The 18,824-nt window shown below is 44.5% G+C and overlaps 1 protein-coding gene across 8 annotated transcripts in view; it reads right to left on the bottom strand.

Annotated features, from left to right (window-relative positions):
• Positions 1 to 7,353: 7,353 nt before the first annotated feature.
• Positions 7,354 to 18,824, bottom strand: part of LOC128352465 (mast cell carboxypeptidase A-like) — a 32,971-nt gene continuing 21,500 nt past the window's right edge. For 6 of the 8 annotated variants that reach the window (XM_053313083.1, XM_053313078.1, XM_053313079.1 and 3 more), the window contains exons 8-12: positions 18,664 to 18,774; positions 17,800 to 17,890; positions 13,460 to 13,662; positions 12,171 to 12,255; positions 7,354 to 7,855 (exon numbers count right to left, since the gene is read on the bottom strand). In XM_053313083.1, coding sequence (XP_053169058.1) covers positions 7,668 to 7,855; positions 12,171 to 12,255; positions 13,460 to 13,662; positions 17,800 to 17,890; positions 18,664 to 18,774 — 678 coding nt within the window. In that variant the 3' untranslated portion in view covers positions 7,354 to 7,667. The remainder of the gene's footprint in view (positions 7,856 to 12,170; positions 12,256 to 13,459; positions 13,663 to 17,799; positions 17,891 to 18,663; positions 18,775 to 18,824) is intronic. The other 2 variants (XM_053313082.1, XM_053313081.1) reach the window with 2 other exon arrangements.

Raw genomic sequence — 18,824 nt, 5'->3', positions numbered from 1 at the left:
TCTAGTACAATCAATTTATTTACAATTTACAATTCTGGCAATCCCAATTAAAGAGTCCTCCAGGACTGCCAGGCTCCACACGCTCCCATAAGAACAGCCCTGCTGGATAGGGTCCAGGGACCATATAGTCCAGCATCCTGTTTCACACAGTGGCCCATCAGATGCCTCTGAGAATCCCACAGGCAAGGTGAGGTGAGGGCATGCCCTCACTCCTTCTATTCCTCTCCTGCAACAGCTATTCAGGGGCATCTTGTCTCTGAGGCTGGAAATGGACTCTAGCCACCAGACAAGTAGCCATTGATAGGACTGTCCTCCATGAATTTGTCTAAGCCCCTTTTAAGTCATCCCAGCTAGTGGCTATCACCATATCCCATGGCAGACAGTTCCATAGACTAATGATGCATTATGTGAAAAAGTATTTCCTTTCGTTGGACTTAATTTCCTGGCCTTGAATTTCATGAGATGACCCCAGGTTCTAGTGTTGTGAGAGAGGGAGGAAAGCTTCTCTCTGTCCACTCTTCTCTACTCCATGCATAATTTGATACACCTCTATCATGTCTCCCGGTAGTCACCTCTTTTCCAAACTAAAAAGTCCCAGATGCTGTAGCCTTGCCTCAAAAGGAAGGTGCTCCAGGCCCCTCATCATCTTGGTTGCTCTCTTCTTCATAGGGACATAGGAATCTCCCACATACTGTTGGACCATTGGTCCATCTAGCTCAGTATTGTCTACACAGAGTGGCAGTAGCTTCTCCAAGGTTACAGGCAGGAGTCTCTCTCAGGTCTATCTTGGAGATGTGCCAGGGAGGGACCTTGGAACCTTCTGCATGCAAGCATGCAAATCTTCCCAGAGCAGCCCCATCCCCTAAGGGGAAGATGTTACAGTGCTCACATGTAGCCTCCCATTCAAATGCAAAGGGTGGACCCTGCTTAGCAAAGGGGACAATTCATGCTTGCAACCACAAGACCAGCTCTCCTCCCTTTTCCAGTTCTACAATGTCCTTCTTAAGATACAGTGACCAGAACCGTATGCACTACTCCAAATGTGGCCACACCATAGATTTGTATAAGGGCATGCTAATATTAACATTTTTATTTTCAGTCCCCTTCCTAATGATTCCTAGCATGGAATTTGCCTTTTTCACAGCTGCTGCGCACTGAGTCGACATTTTCAAGGAGCCTTCCACTATGACCCCAAGATCTCTCTCCTGGCCAGTCACTAACAGCTCAGACTCCATCAGCATATACCTGAAATCCCCCCCCACCCCGCAATTGCATCACTTTACAATTGCTTACAATGAGCTGCATCCCACAGAGCAGGCTGTGAGAACATGGATTTCTTCAACAATCCTTGCCAAACCACTGCACAGATTTTTAGCTGCTGGGTTGCAAAATGTAACGTGTGTTGCAGCCGCTGTAGGTGTATACAGCCCTCTTCTCGTCACCCATCACCCTATTTGCAATGGCCCTTGCAAGAGGCCTGGGAGGTGGCCAGCGCTGCAACACCAATGTTATCTTGTATATGTATATCTACAGGATATATATATCCATATGCATATGTTCAGGAAATGACAGGATAAGTCAGCCAGATGCCTGTCCCAGGGGCCAATGTTGCTGGGGAGTGTTGCTTGGAAGCATGGCTGGCTACCCAGCCCTGCTGGATCAGGCCCCATATGAACAACCCTGCTGGTTCTCCACCACTATGCTTAGTCTTTTCCAGGTGGTCACAATGGAGTGGTCAGAAGAAGAGGACTAGGGTGCAGCAGGTCTCTTCTGGACTCCTTGAGCTTTCTCTTTTCCTGAGAGAACAGTCTCTGGTTCTCTCGTGTTTTACTTTTCGTCTTGTGGGACTGCATGGAAAAAAAGAAGAAGCAAAAGACACTGGCAGGTGGTGCTCCTAGTTTCCAGGACGGGGTTCACGTCCTTGCAGTGTCCTTGCAGTGTCCTTGCTTGCTCCCAGTGCAGCTGGCATGCCCTCCCTCTCCTCTTTGGAGCTCTGCTGCCTACATACCTGTTAGTGTTCTCTGGAGCAGGGATTTCCCAAGCTCGTGAACTACATCACCCATCATCGTAGCTGCAATGGCCTTTGGCTGGGGATGGTGGGAGCTGCAGTCAACAAGTTCTGGGATTCCCCGTGACAGGGAACACCGCTGGGGGCTGAGTCTTTGCTGGGCTTTCAGAAAGCAACTGCCTTCAGCAGTGATCACATGGTGGCTGGACAGAACGGCTGAGCTGGGAGGGACTTTCCGTGCAGGAAACTGCTCCAGCATACCCGACATCTTCCTGAACCAGGAAACTTGAGGGCGGAGAAGAGGCTTGATAGTGGCTTTTGATCCCCAACAGCATCACCGTGCCATAAGGACTCTTTCGTGGGGGACCACTGGTGTGGGGGTGTTGGGTTTGCTCTCAAGTGGACCCTGGCTATCCATTGGCAGCCCTGACTTGTGTGTGACAAAGGTCCTGCACCCATGATGTGTGGCACTGGTGCACCTGCATGAGGCCAGTTCCACAGGCTCTTCCTGGCATCTGTGCTGCTGCAGAGATGATCTGCACCCCCCCCCCCTTGCAGGGAGAACAGGGAACTGGCTGTGGAGCCTGCTAGTTTCACATCCACTGGAGATGGATGAAGTGCTGTGGCTCCAAGCAGGTGGCCTGAGGCTGTGGTGGAGCTTATGGCCTCGATGGGCAAGGATCTGATGGCTGCTGCAGGGTCTGCACTGGCTGCTGTCCCAGTTCCAACCCACAGAGAAAACTGCTCCAAGCAGCTCAGCCAATGAGGAGAAATCAACCTCTCTGCCTGCTTCTGAGCGAACTTGGGTCGCACCTGTGCTTCCCCTCCACCCCATCAATTTGGTGCCTTCTACAGTGGTGACTCTGTTTCCTGCTTTAGAGATCACCAACCTGAAAGGCTGGGTGGCTGCTTATGATGGTGTTAAGCAATGGGGAGGGACACCCTTCTAGGACAGCAGAGCTGCGATCCCTGGCATGGCAGATCACCCTGCATGGGGATTAGATGGAGAGGACAGCCCTGGTTTCCAGCTGTCCCAGTGGGGGGGTCACCTTTCTGGGGCGCCAGCAAGGGTGCAAATGTACACATGGGTGGACAGGCTGGCAGGGTCCACACTCTGACAGCTAATTGACCACAGTCCCCCATACAAGGAAAGCAGTCTCTGGGGTACGGTTTTCCTCCACTCAGCAACCTGGCTCTCATTAGAGCCCCAGTGGCCTGACATTCTTGTGAAGGAGCTGTATATGAGAGAAGGGGATGTTTTGCTGTCAGACATCATGACTGAATTTGCTTGGCCATTCCTTTCCCCTTCCCTTGGATGGTTCTTCTCATGAGTTGTGTGGGGGTGTTCCCATGGCCTGGCACTCCATTGAGCAAACGTGGCCCACCCTTGGTTGGGTGGCTCTCTCTTCACAGTAGTCGTGCACCACTAAAACTAGAGCACTACTGCCCCTGGTGACTGGCTCTACTCATAAGTAAGCCTCTGCCCTGTTTAACTCTGGTTTGTTGTTACATGTTACATCACCCACCCACTGTGTGATGTCCACAACCAGGCAGGCAGGTCACTGTGCAGTCTACACGCAGATCACAAACCCATCTCAAACAAACCCATTATTTGTGTTCCCATCTAAATCACTTTGAGAACTTTGGTTGAAGAGTGGTGTATAAATATCCATTGTATCTCCATATCTCTCTATGGTGCTCCTATCGCTCCAAGGCGCTCCTTAGAGAATTCCTTCTTCTGTATATTCCCCATCACATGTTGAGGTCATCTGGAGAGGTAACTCCAGTTACCACCAGCACGTCTGGTGGCAACTTGGAACCGGGCCTTTTCTGTAGCTGCTCCTGGCCTATGGAATGCACTCTCGCAGATATCCGCAGATATGACTCGCTGTCAGCCTTTAAGAGAGCCCTAAAAACTTACTTGTTTGGCCTGGCCTTCCAAGGTTTTAAAATTGTTTTTTAAAGTATTTAAATTAGTTTTCAATGGTTTTGAGTTTTTTTAAAATTGTTTTTTAAATTGTTTTGAGCACTGTGTTTTAAATGGTGTGTGTGTTTGTGTCTTTTAAAGCTTGTCATACACTGTCCTAAGTGGCACAGCGGGGAAATGCTTGACTAACAAGCAGAAGGTTGCTGGTTCGAATCCCCACTGGTACTATATCAGGCAGCAGCGATATAGGAAGATGCTGAAAGGCATCATCTCATACTGCATGGGAGGAGGCAATGGTAAACCCTTCCTGTATTATACCAAAGAAAACTACAGGGCTCTGTGGGCGCCAGAAGTCAGAATTGACTTGATGGCACACTTTACTTTTTACTTACACTGCCCAGAGCTTTTGGATGGGGCAGTTTATAAATGAAGTGAAATAAATAAATTTTAAAAAGCTCCTAATGATTGAAGCACCCACTTCTAGGAGAACCCCCAACTCCTGGAGGAGTATCCTCTGTGTGAGTGGATATGGCCGCATCATTCAAGGAAGGGGTCCCTTCAAAGAGAGCATCCCCCTCTTTCAGCAGATACAGCTTTTCTTGTCGCGTAGAGAAAAGAGAATCTGCACCTGCTGAAATTCCCTCTTCTGTGCCTCTACTATAGGTCTCCTATACCTTTATGAGATGCACAGAAGAGTGAATTTCAGCAGGTGTGGCTTTTCTTTTCCATCCATGACAAGCTGTATCTCCTGACATTTCCTTTTCTGTATATCTCATAAAGGAACAGGAGGAGACCTGTCCTCTTTTCTATACGGCAACCCTAGGAATGTGTAGAGGAGATGTATAAAGCCTATTCTCCTTCCCCTCTTCCTTTGGGGAAGAGAACTAGTCTTGTAGTAATGATAAGCATGAATGGACCCATTTGCTAAGCAGGGTATGCCCTGGTTTGCATTGGGATGGGTGACTACATATGATTAAAGTAAAGTGTGTTTGTTGAGTCGATTTCGACTTTTGGTGCCCACAGACCCCTGTGGTTGTGTTTGGTAGAATACAGGAGGGGTTTACCATGGCCTCCTCCCAGGCAGTATGAGATGATGCCTTTCAGCATCTTCCTATATCGCTGCTGCCTGGTATAGTATCAGCAGGGATTCAAACCAGCAACCTTCTGCTTGTTAGTCAAGCATTTCCCCGCTGCACCACTTAAGTACTGTCTGCCAAAAGGTAGTCCCCTTCGGGAATGGGGCCATCACTTAGTGGTAGAGCATCTGCTTGCATGCAGCCAGTTTCAGTCCCTGGCATCTCCCGGTAGGGCTGGGAGAGACTCTTGCCTGAAACTTTGGAGAGCTGCTGCCAGTCAGTGTAGAAGACTACCCAAACTTTTCTGCAACATGTTCGTTCATACTCACAACATTAATTTGAGGTCATAGCTCCCTCTGCTGGTTTAACAGCAAATATGAGAAATAGCACAATTCTGATGGAGTACATAGGGCAACACTGTTGTATTGAGGCCTCTGATATAATTTCTTTGGAAGAAAATTATAAATGTTGAACATTTATATTTCTTTACACGGTGGCTTGCAGTGGAAAGAGAGGGTGACAATTTGGGAAAATAAGTTTATATCTATAACAAGCTTAGCTTGGCGAGATCTCGGTTTTAGGCACCTTACCTTGAAATATAATTGGTAGAGCATAGTTTGTTTTGCTTAATAGCTAACTGGGCAAAGAGGCACCTTTTACCATGGTGTTCCTCTTTATTTAGCAGGGGGAGAGTAACTGGCCCTATCCACCCCCAGCACAGTACCTCCAGTGACTGTTGCTGGTCTCTACCATATGTTTCTTTTTAGAATGTGAGCCCTTTGGGGACAGGGTTCCATATTATTTCTTTGTTATTTCTCTGTGTTAACTGCCCTGAGCCATTTTGGAAGGGCGGTATAGAAATCAAATTAATAATAATAATAATCATCATCATCATCATCATTATAGGAGTTTGAGGTTCTTGAATGTGTTGGAAGGCAAGGGAAGGAGGAATAATGTATGAATTCCTTCCCTAAGACCAAAGGTATGGGCTTACAGATGATAAAGTTGGATATACAGTTCATCTTCCAAATTTCACTATACCACCTTAATGAATCCTGCGTGAAGTCACTCCTGGACTGTGGAATGCACTTCCCACAGATATCCAAGGTTTAAGATTATTAGCAGCCCTTAAAAGAACCCTAAAGACAAATTTCTTTAGGCTGGCCTTGAATGACTTTTCAATGGTTTTAAGTCTCTATTGTGTTAATGGTTATTCATTTTGGTTTCATTTGTTTTTGTTCATGTGAACCGTCTAGAGTGATCTTGGTTAGGTAGTATGAAATTTATTAAACAAAGAGATAAATAAATCAAATAAAAATGTGTACCAGCAAACTGTTTAGAAATTCCATTTGGTTCCGAATACAACTGGAAGCAATTGACTAGCATTGATAGGAAAGAAGTACTCATGAGTAATTAAATGAAGTTTACTAGTTAGCAGTTTGTTTCTAGGCACAATTTAAGTAGCCTGGGTCTAGGTATGTGAAGGACAACTGCTGATAAATTTATCTTCCCAGCTGTTAAATTCTTAATCTGAGACCTGGTTCTGCTTCCCCCCACATTCTGAAGTTAGGAGGGTAGCTACCAAGGGCAAGGCTTTTTGAGTGGTGGGGCCTCATTTGTGGAATTCCCTCTTTATCTGTTACCTGCGCTGCTGATCTGTAGACACAAAGTAGAAACCTTGGCCAAAATCCTAACTAATTGTGTTGGTGTGTGCTGTTAACAAAACCATACATGCTGCATAAGCCTCTACATGCAGCCCTGTTTGGGAGGGAGATTGGCCCCACTGCATTGGCAGCGGGGCCAGGAGTGGCTCTCCCTACCTTTAAAAGGCCACGCGGCCCCGTTTGGGAGTAAAATAACGCCCCCTGCATCAGACGTCAGATGCGAGGTGTATGTCTCAGGCCGCGAGGCGCAGCCCCTGGGGGTGGTGGCCCGGGTTCTTTTAACCCAGCTGCCCAATGATGGCTCTGCCCCTGCATCTGCATCTTTTAGCTGGATTTTCATTCCATTCCTGTATCTTAGGTAAAGTCACCTTAACCACTGCCTGACTTTAGGTTAGAACAGCGCCACTGCCTTTGATCGAAACAGAAAGTTTTCCCTCCTGATGTCACTCAGATGATTTCCATTTAAAAGCCTATACTCCATTTTGTGTGAAGCTAGTCTAACAACTAAATGTTCTAAATCAGGGGGAAATGTCTGCTTCAGACAACAAGGTACTGAGGAGCCCACTTTCAACCTTATCCTTTAGGTCAGACCTTAAGACCTGCAACAGGCATCTTTTAATATTTGTATAGATAATATTTGAATTTTTTGTTATATCTCTGAACATAAGTAAACCCACACATTTCATTGACCCATAGACTTAGAATAGACATATTGACCAAAGACTCCCTGCAAAAATTCTATTAGACATTTTGCTCCCTAAAACTTTAACAAAATGGAATGTGATATTAACTAGTGGATTTCTGCGTGGCTGCCATTATGCTTAAAACTGGAAGAGGATTAAATATCCTGTGCCCAGACCACATACTCCAACAATTCTTTCTCCTTATAAAACAACAATACTGTCTTAACACACTGAGTTCTTCCTCTGTAAACACATCATGGTTTATTGCTTTCCAAGCCTCTGCAATATATCTGAAAGTGCTCGTTCAAATTATGAAGTGTGGCTGAGGATATAATTGGCAAGATACTTGACTGCCAGCATGATCTCTTCACAAGTTGGTTTGATCTGATGTTCAGGGAGGAGGAACCCATATTTGCCTTTATCTCGAAGTTCAAAAGTGAAGGAATACTTGATGCCCTGATTGTATGCCCAGTCATCGGAACAACCAGAGCTAGGATCTGCAAGGCATGATGGCAAAATTAGCTGGTGTTGCCAAGAACATGGCAGAAAAATAGAATTGAAACAAAGGGTTGTAAAAATGAAGGCAAATTGTGTTTGTGTAGCTATGATCAGTGGCTAATTTCTGATAAAGATTATTGAGCTCAAACCTGCTTATAAGCTAGTCACTGGCATTTGCAATTTTATTTCTCACATTCTAGATATGTGAAAATGCCCCGGAATTACTTTTCTTTATTATTGCTTCGTATATTTGAGGGCTCAGTCATGGTGTTCAAAGCCAATGAGAAGGACTTAGAGGTTGCCCTATGGCGAACCCTGTTGGAGATCCAGATCCAGATGGCATCGACCTTTTGCCCCAGTAATCCTAATGACCACTAGGGGCATTGGGAGTAGGTGTGTGTGTGTGTGTGTGTGTGTGTGTGTGTGTATGAAACACTTGATATACTGCCCACTCCGAAGACTCTGGGCGGTGTACAAACACATGCAAAACAAAACAGGATTAAAATTACATTCTAAATAAAACTAAAGTAACTAATAGAGGGAGGGGGGGAAGTTAGGTAAACTACAAGGTAAAAGCCTGGTGAAAGAGAAAAGTCTTCAATAGAGACTTAAAAATCGACAAAGAAGGAGCCAAACGAATCTGCAGAGGAAGGGAATTCCAGAGAAGTGGGGCAGCAACCGAGAAGGCCGTTTCACGGGTCCTAGCGCCCCAAACCTCCCGGAAATTGGGGACTGACAAAAGGGCCATCTGAGCAGATCTGACCGAATGGGATGTAACTGGATGGGAGAGGTGTGTCTGTAGGTAAACAGGTGCCAAACCCCACAAGGCTTTGAAGGTCAAAACTAGGACTTTAAATTGAACTTGGTAGCAAATAGGCAACCAGTGTAATGACTGCAGGAGAGGTGTTACCCTGTTATATTTTCTGGCACCCATTAGTAAATGAGCCGCTGCATTCTGGACCCATTGTAACTTTTCGATCGTCCTCAAAGGTAACCTTAAATAGAGGGCATTACAATAATCAAGAGGGGAGATAACAAGGGGAGATAACAAGGTCACTGTCATTAATGCTTGCCGATCAAGGTAAAAGCGTAATTGACAAATCAGATGGAGCTGGGCAAAGGCACTTCTGGCTGCAGCCTCCACCTGCTGTTCAAGCAGGAGGTGCGAGTCCAAAAGGACCCCCAAATCACGTACAAGCTCCTTCGGGGGCAGTGCCACCCCCCAAAAAATAAGGTTCACATCCAGCTGTTGGCCGGTACGAGGGCTGAGTAGGAGTAATTCAGTTTGGTGGGATTCAGTCTGAGTTTATTTTGATTCATCCAGACCTTAACAGCTTCCAGGCATCGAGTAAGCACAGAAACAGCATCTCCAGAATGGTTCGGGATGGCAATATACAGCTGAGTATCGTCAGCGTATTGATAAAATCTCACCCCAAACTGGGAAATGACCTGACTCAGTGGCTCCATATAGATGTTAAAGAGGACAGGGGCAAGAACTGAACCCTGGGGAACTCCATAAAGGAGTGGCCATGGGCCACAGCATCTGTCCTCAATGCATACCGACTGGACACGCCCACTAAGGTGAGAACGGAACTACTGTAAGACAGTGCCCCCGATACCCAACCCACATGGGTGGTCAAGGAGGAGAGCATGATCGATAGTGTCAGAGGCCACTGAGAGATCTAAAAGGACCAAGAGAGGGACACTACCCTCATCAAGGTCCCGAAGAAGGTCATCTACTGGAGCGAGCAATGCTGTCTCTGTGTTATGCCAAGGCCTGAAACCCGACTGATAAGAATTAAGATAGCCAGTTTCCTCTAAGATCCTCTCAAGCTGGGCACATACAACCCCCTCTAACACCTTCGCTACAAAAGGGAGATTGGAGATCGGCCTGTAGTTGTGAAGGACCTCAGGGTCCAGGGAGGGTTTCTTCAAGTGAGGGTGAACTATTGCCTCTTTAAGGGCTGCTGGTACGAAACCCTCATGTAGCAAAGAGTTAACCAACTCCCGTAGCCAAGAATTAACATTCCCACCAGCTGTTCTAACCAGCCAGGAAGGACAAGGGTACAAGCAACATGTTGCTGCACCCATACCTGAGAGAATTGTGTCCATATCCTCAAACAACTCAAAGGTGTCCCATATAACATCACAGGGCAGAATCTCCTCTATCTGATCAGATCCTACAGAAGTAGAGTCCAACTCTAGCTGAAGGCGGGTGACTTTATCAGCAAAGAATTGAGCAAATTGATCACAACGGCCAGACTGAACATCTACCAGCTCCTCTTTCCTAAGAAGGGAGCGGGTAGTCCGAAATAAGGCTGCTGGACGAGAGTCAGCTGATGCGATAAGAGCGGAGAAATAGTGGGATATCGCCACTCTTATCGTCCTAGAATATTCCCGAATATAGGCAAGTAGTCATATTCGGTCATCTTCGGCACCAGTTTTCCTCCAATGGCGTTCCAAGCGTCTTTTGGTCTGTTTCATCTCCCTAAGCTCCTCAGAGAACCAAGGGAGCCGGGATCCACAAACCATAAGAGGATGCTTGGGAGCAACTTCATCTAATGCCCTCGTGGCCTCGATGTTCCAAGATTCCACGAGCTGTGATGGAGAAACGCCTACCAGATTGCAAGGAATGTCCCCAAGAGCCTCCTGGAATCCGACAGGATCCATGAGGTGCCTGGGGCGGACCATCCGTGTTGTAGTGCTGTCAGTAGTCATCAAGTGATGCCCAGTCCTATATGAGCCAGGTCAAAGCCTAAGGTGAGATGAATCTGAATCCCTATGAGAGCAATGACTCACATATATTCACAAGATCATATTTTTCTAATGCTGTGATAATTTAGAAAAACAACTTGCTCCCTTGTTTGTACTCATAATAAACCACACAGATGGAATCCCCTCTTCTCCCATGAGCCTGTCTTAACTGTTCGTGACATTCTGCGGCTGCACTAATTGTTAATACAGCAAAGTCACACAGGGGTAACTGGTCTGAGATAAATGATGACTTTGAGCATGTACCTATGGAGGCCCACTGAGAGATTTATATGTTCCCCAGTGAACATTAATTCCTCCCTCACCCAGGCTGGTGGAAAGTGGGATGTGCTTGCTGCTTTGTCCCTAGCGCTTTCACTGTTAAATCATTGCTGTTTTACTGTTATTTGCTTTGTTGTTTTAAATTGTTCATTTGTCTTGTGAGACTTTTCGCTGGGAAGGCGGGATTTAATTTTTTTAAATAAACGAAAACTATTAACATCTGATTAAACAAGCCATAGATTTCTCTCCCCACCCCACAGTAACCCAGGACCTCACCACTAGGTTTCCCTCCATAACAGCTATAGTTCTGAATTGGTTCATAGGAACATAGGAAGCTGCCATATACTGAGTCAGACCACTGGTCTATCTAGCTCAGTATTGTCTTCACAGACCGGCAGTGGCTTCTCTAAGGTTGCAGGCAGGAATCTCTCTCAAGTTGTTAGAGTGGCCTGATTTGGAAAAACAGACTTGGGAAGAACTAACCTCGGGTTTGAGCGACAGAACCTCTTTTCGAGGTCCCAGAAAGAAACCTTCAAGGAAATGGGACGGAATGGGTGCCCTCATACTAGGGAATTGGAACGTTCCCCTTCTCGTAATCAGGTTAGTAAACCTGTATGTCATTTATGCAATGCTCCTGCATAGGAATAGGGAGGGAAGACGCGACCAAGAGGTTCACGTAGATGAGACAGTAAATTTCTTCTGGGAAAGTTTGTAAGGTTATGTGCAAAAAGACAAGTTTATCTCTTCTAAACAGCAATGGGACAAATTATGGAAATGGACGTTGGACATACCCCCCCCCCCGATTACCTGATGTGCCTTGGAATCCCCCATCCTCGAGTAACAGTATTGCCTGCATATACGTTATAACCCTGTGGGTTACCAAATCCTTGTTTGTAAATCTTTGTAGATATATGATGTACAAACAACCACTTTGTATATAATTGTGCTTTGGTAACATACTGTATGCTTTGGTAGTTTGTTGGTTCAATAAAAAAATCTTGTCCTATTTAAAAAATAAATAAAAATCTTGTCCTATCTTGGAGAAGCCAGGGAGGGAACTTGAAACCTTCTGCTCTTCCCAGAGCGGCTCCATCCCCTGAGGGGAATATCTTACAGTGCTCACACATCAAGTCTCTCATTCCTATGCAATCAGGATGGACCCTGCTTAGCTAAGGGGACAAGACATGCTTGCTACCACAAGATGAGCTCTTCTCTCCTGTGTTCCATATACACAGAGGTAAACACAGTGACATTTTAAATAAAAGAAATTAAAACACTCACAGATTGTAACCGCTGATGCCCCATAGGTATATTCCGTACCATACAGGCTGGATATAGCTTCGGCTGCTCCCTTTGCAATTTCATTCTGGTTTAAAGCAAAACAACAAGAAGAACAAAAGCACTGGATTGTATCCAAAGACAGCTGAACATGACTCACTCCCACTGGAATTCATGGGACTAAGTAATTTGTCTCATTGATGTCAATGGTGTTCAGTAATTTGTCAATAGTATTTAGTCATGATCAGCTTTCCTGGGAGATAACTCATTGTATCTTAGAGATCAAAATCCACTTGAGCAAGTTTATTGCTCAAGCAAGCGCTGAGCATTTATTTTTACTTTGCCCAGAAGAATCCACCATAATTGGCATTTGCCACCCACTTGCTCAGGGCTGTAGCCAGCCAGCCTCGCTAGACTTGGCTGCTGAATTTCAAGACAAGATTTTAAAGAAATGATGGGAAGCAGAGATGATTTTCTTGTCAATCCCATGTGTTTAAGTTGTATTTTAGTGTCTATGAATTGCTAGCATCAGAACCATATAGCTTTTACAAGAACAGTTTGGACACTTCTACGCAATGAGCCCTTTCTTTAAATAAATAACTTTCTTGAGTTATGCTTTACCAACTTGTAAACACTCTGCTCACAGTCAGGTAACTGAAGTGGAAAGTGTTTTTAAGAACACTTAAGAGCAATCATGATCTTGAAAAATCCATTGGGGGAATCTTGGGTGGGTAGAGCTGGGCAGGTCTGATGGGCAAAGTTGGGAGCAGTATCACTTTGAAAGTTGGGAGCAGTATCACTTTGAGAGGGAAGCACAAGCTATCTCTATTTTTTTTTTAAAAGCCAGAAATATTATTATTCTAAAAAAAAAACTTTCATTCATTACATGGAAATCTCGCAAATTAAAAAGCCTTCACAAAACAAAACAAAAAACCTTAAGTGGAGTGAATCATTGCTCTGATTAGGTTACGCAACACCACCAACCCTAGCTACAGCTCTGGAACAATAATATATTGTATACAATATATATCATATTATATATAATGTATATTATTTAATATACAATAATATATTGTGTACAATATTTAAGACTATGAAGATTCCATCCCAATATTAGCAAAATGATGAGATGTCTCAATATTGTGTAGAGACAGGCTTGGTCTAAACTGTGACTTTATCCCAAAGGATTCCATACAATTTTGGATTTACAGTATTGAATTATCGGATTTTTAAACATGATAAAGCCAATAGACAGATATTAGAAAAGGGGATATATTTTCATTTCACAATACCAGTTCATCATGGTTTGGGGTCTTCTCAAATCTATAGCCATAAGGGTACAACAGCATCTGTGAGTAGGAATGTATTGACACGTAGGCTTTGATTGAAGACAGATGACTGCGAATGAAAGCTGTAATTGCTTTCGTTTCTTGTTCAGACTCTGCTGAAGTTCCACAATATATTTCTTCACATGGATCACTAGAAGCATCAATAGCTGTTGGTGAGGAAAAATAATAATATTTGAGTTCAATTAGTGTGGGCCTGGAACTCTTATTTTTGCCAATACTTTCAATGGTGGTGGTGGTGAGGAGGGACCTTTGAGGTACTTTTGAAGGGAGCCTACAAAAATACCTTGAAATTTTTGAGGCTGGGAAGTCTCAAAAATACCTTTAAAATTTTAGGGTGGGGAGTCAGCAATTGCTGATGTCTTGCTTCACAAAGCTGCCCCTCAGTTTCAAGCAATTCTCCCCTTCACAGTGACAAGCTCCTGTTGATGGCCATTGATTTCCCCTGAAAATGCACTGAAGAATGACATCCTATCATTCCCCAGAGCTCTTCTTGCTGTCCAACTTCTAGTGGCCACCATTCATTTCCTCTGAAAATGCAACAGACAATGAAAGAGTCATGGCGTCCTGTCATTCCCTTGAGTACCACAGAAAAAAGACTATTGTCTCCAAAGACCCACTTATTTTCTCCAGAATACACATTTTTTGGGGGGAAATCAATGCTCTCTGACAGGAGTTGGGCTCTATGAAGAGCAGAAGCACTTGGGTAAGGGAGAAGCAACAAAACAAAGCGGGTAAGGGAGAAGCAACAAAAATATAAACTGTATGTAAATTAGAAACGGGGTGCAAACATTTCAGGTAGGGGACTTTGAGTAGTGCTGCTGCTGCTGTTCCCATTCACCAAGGTATGGCTTGTAAAGCAAGAATACACTGAGGTCTTTCTCATGACCAGCTCTACCAGGGTAGGGCTGCACTAGCCTAGGTAAAGCTGGTAGTCAGAAGCGCTAGGATCGGTCCCAGTCCCAGTGCTCCTCAACCAGGTAGCCCAGTGTTTTATAGCTGCTTCTCACATACACACATGGAAATCTCATGTAGATTTAACTAAAGTTCAACAACAACTTCATTTACTCCCTTCCCTTCCCTTCCTTCTTCCCTTCCCTTTTCCTTTCTGACTCCTCCTCCAAAGGATCCTGCCCCTGCCCCCCCCCCCATGGGACAAATGTCCAAACAAACACACTGCAAAAGATTACTGGATAGAAGACATTACATCCTTCCCCTTTATAACAACCCAAAATTGAATTGATTTAAAATTTAGTGATAAAGTCTGGAAGTCTTTTAGGTGGTCTTCTATCACACACACTTCTCCTTAGTCTTGGGTTCTCTGGCACAGGAGCTGTTCGTTCTTCTGGTACCAAGGATTGTCTATCATTTTCATCACCCTAATCTGCATGGTCAAAACTGGAGGCAAGATCAAATTCCTCTTCAGTTCCTGTCTTGAGATCAGACTCCCTTCTCTCTTTTCTCATAGTATGCATGCTGGAAAGTCTCAAACCATTCCATTTCTTTCCATCATCCAATATGACAGAATCTTCTCAGATTTCAATTACTGGTTTTGGTCCAGAATATTGGGGACATCCCTTTCTCACTTTACAAAGCAGCCGTATTCAAACAAAGTCCCTCCACCTGAAAGGTTTGCTGTTTTGCACCCCTTTTCTGATTTACATACAATTTATATTTTTGTTGCTTCTCCCTTACCCAGTCATGAATCTCTGCATCCTCAGGGGAGACGGCACAAAAAACCCTATCAGTTGTTGCCATTGGGTGTGTTTGGTGGTAACTTTGCATACTCTTAGCAGTTCAAAAGGTGATTTTCCTGTAGCAGAATGAGGAGTAGTTCGATAAGCAAATAAAATTTCTTGAATTGCCACTTTCCAGGGTTGTTGTGCTGTAGTAGCCAGTTGAAAACTTTCACTAATCTGTTCGTTCTTTCCACTAAGCCATTCCCTCAAGGATGGTACAAGGAAACAGTCTTGTGTTTTATCCCATGGTTGTGCAAGTATTGCTCCATTTCAAATGAGGTAAGCTGTGTCCCATTGTCAGTTACTAGTTCTTTAGGAAGACCTTCCCTTGCAAAAACTGCAGCCATGAAATGGATCATCTTGTTTGTAGTAATGTTGTCAGCAAATGAAACTTCTGGCCACCTGGAATAGTAATCCATCATTACATTTTCAATGTGTTTGTCCATACTGGACCACCAAAAACTTTCTCTGATTCACGTTTTAGTCAAATGCATGTCCAGGTGACTTGTGTGGGCAATTTTGATCACTTTTGCTTATAAGGAGGTTGGCACCACCAAATGATCAGTCCTTAACACTAGCTCATTGAGAAGAGATAGCTCACTCGCTACGTGCATTTATGGTAATTTCAGAAATGGGACCTCCATTGTTTCCAGGGAAGAGCTGGTTCTCCTGGGGTGGTCAAGAAAAAAGGTGGCCGTGGGGTCTGAGTCATGCTGCAGTGGGCATCTAGTGAACAACATATTCCAGGACTGATAAGGAAAAATTACCTTCAGGGGTTGGTGCAGGCCAGGAAACTGGAGAAACAATCAGCAGCAGAGATAGTAGAAAGCAGAGCAGGAATGTAGGCTCAGTAATGCAATGAAATGCGGTCACAGGAATATTCACAAGCTTTGCAGGCTCACATGCTTAGCGGGTTCAAAATCTTGTTGCCAAATGTTTTATAGCTGCTTCCCTCATACACACAAGGAAATCTCATGTAGCTTTAACTAAAGTTCAGCAACAACTCAATATTCTACTTCCTCTTTATCTCCCTTTTCCTTTCTGACTCCTCCCCCACACTCGCTACAGGATCCCCCTGTGGGACAAATGTCCAAACAAACAAACTGCAAAAGATTACTGGATAGAACACATACAACACCTGTGGTTTGTACCTAAAGGTGAGTTACCCCTGATAACTAAAGGTACCTAAAGGGGCCTAAACCTTTAGGTGAGGTACCTAAAAATGAGGTACCCCTGCTAACTGAGCAAAGAGACACTTTTCAAAGTGGTGATTCTCTTATATTTAGCAGGAGGAGAGTAGCTGGCCCTATCCAACCCCAGCACAGCATCCCTCCAGTGGCTGTTTCTGGTATCTGCCCTATGTTTCTTTTCAGACTGTGAGCCCTTTGGGTACAGGGGTCCATCTCATTTATGTATTGTTTATTTTTCTGTATAAACTGCTTTGAGAACTTTGGTTGAAGAGTGGCATATAAGTAGTAGTAGTAGGTGCACACAGATCCTCCTACCCCACTCCCCAGTCATGTGGATGACCAGGCTACCAGCAAATCCTCATGGGGTGCCAGCAGCCATTTTAACCATATTGGTCGTAGGAAGGAGTGACCCAGCCTCAAGAATTTCTACAATGCACCGTGTGCAATGCTAAGCAGCGTGGTGCATTATGGGATTTCTGGTAGCAGGGTGTCCTTTCCCTAGCCTGTCTCGTTGAACCGCTTGTCACAGCTGAAATTGTGTGGGAGCACAGTGAGCAGGGCAGCAGCATTCATGTTGGAGAAGGTAGGGCCAATCCTGCCTTCCCCCAGCCCTCCCTGGCCCTAGGAAAAATGGTCATGAGAATGACCTCACTGAAAAAGTAAACCCCCTGATCTTTCCATGCCTTGAACATGTGGGGATACTTTCATGGAATCCACAAGAAAGTTTTTAACTACCTCTAAATCTCCTTGAAGAAGCCATGTAATGGTGCAGTGGGGAAATGACTTGACTAGCAAGCCAGAGGTTGCCGGTTTGAATCCCCGCTGCTATGTTTCCCAGACTATGGGAAACACCTATATCGGGCAGCAGAGCTATAGGAAGATGCTGAAAGGCACCATCTAATACTGCGTGGGAGATGGCAATGGCAAATCCCTCCTGTATTTCTACCAAAGACAGCCACAGGGGTCGCCAGAAGTCAACACCGACCCGACGGCACATTTTACCTTTACTTTAAATCCTCTTGAAAACCTTACAGGACTTGACTATTCACAGAATATTTTATTCGATAGATATTCAGGTCCAGCATTACATTCAATTTAATTATACTTGTTCTGCAATAACAGAGTGAATCAGAGTGCCAGTAGAAAATGCAGAGATTGCATCTGTAGAAATAGCTATTGTGGTTTGAAAGCAAACAAACATTTTAGTGGATCATTCCTGCTGTACAGTACACACCACTATCAGCACACTAATATCTACTATTTCTTTACACAGGCAAGAAAACAAGGTTGCACAGGGACATGCAGAACTGCTTTGAAGGTAGTGGACTATGGCCTTAGAAATGCTGCTCTAACTTACTGCCCCAGGCAATGTCAAAATTCCTGTTGATGTCAACACCGACACAGTCACTTTGGGATGTATTGGAACGATTCTTCCTCCACAAACGATCCTGCTTGACGAAATAAGGGTGGGATTTAAGCAGAATGGTGGTAACTCTGTAGCTCTTTTCATACATCATCTCCCTGTGCTCTCTGTAGTGCCTTTCTGTTGTTTCCAGGTGCAGTTTAAGGTGCTGATTGTCACCTTTAAAGTCGTGAGCAGTTTGAACTCAGGGCCTCATGATGCTGCTCACCAATTGAGACATGCCAGAGAGGCTTTACTCCATGAGCCTAGGCCTGCTTAGGCTCAGCTGGTGAGCATGGAAATGTGGCCTTTTCTGCTACATCACCTACAGTTTGAAACTTTCTTCTCTGGGAGGCTTACATGGCACCATAGTTCCTAGCCTTTAATACTGGCTTTTTCATTAAGAGTCCTATTAGTATGTTATGTTCAACATGTACAATTGGTGTACAATGTACACATCTGTACACATCTGTACACACACAGACACATTATATTCAACTCTTTGTATCCTCCATTTAAGGGGGCCTGTACCAGATTCACTTTTTAAATGAACACTTTTAATTAATAAATAAATTAATAAATTAGGCTCCACACATCCATACTTTGCCTTAGTCTCTCAGCTTGAGACTGGGTTGCAGAGGGATGCATCTGGGCAGAAATCCAATAGATGTAGCTTTCCCACTCACTTGCTAGAGATGAATTTCTGCCTGATGCATCTCTTTAAGGTATAGTGCTGGCTGAAAATGCAATCTAATATAGTAAATGTTGAGGCACGGCAGTACATTGCCATTTTTAAAAAGGAAAAGGAAATGCACATACCTGAGTCCAACTCCAGATATAGCCATCTACATTGGCTAGAGGAAGGATATAAAAGTTCAGGTTATCCAGCATATTTGTCATATTTTGGTTCTTTCCATATGTCCTGGTGGCCTAACAATAACAGTGGTGAGCTTAGACATCAGCTCTATTTAAGAATTAAA

The sequence above is a fragment of the Hemicordylus capensis genome, chromosome 3, assembly GCF_027244095.1.
Source record: "Hemicordylus capensis ecotype Gifberg chromosome 3, rHemCap1.1.pri, whole genome shotgun sequence".
Taxonomy (NCBI): Eukaryota; Metazoa; Chordata; class Lepidosauria; order Squamata; family Cordylidae; genus Hemicordylus; species Hemicordylus capensis.
The sequence above is the reverse complement of the archived record's forward strand: the minus strand, read 5'-3'. Positions and strand labels throughout refer to the sequence as shown.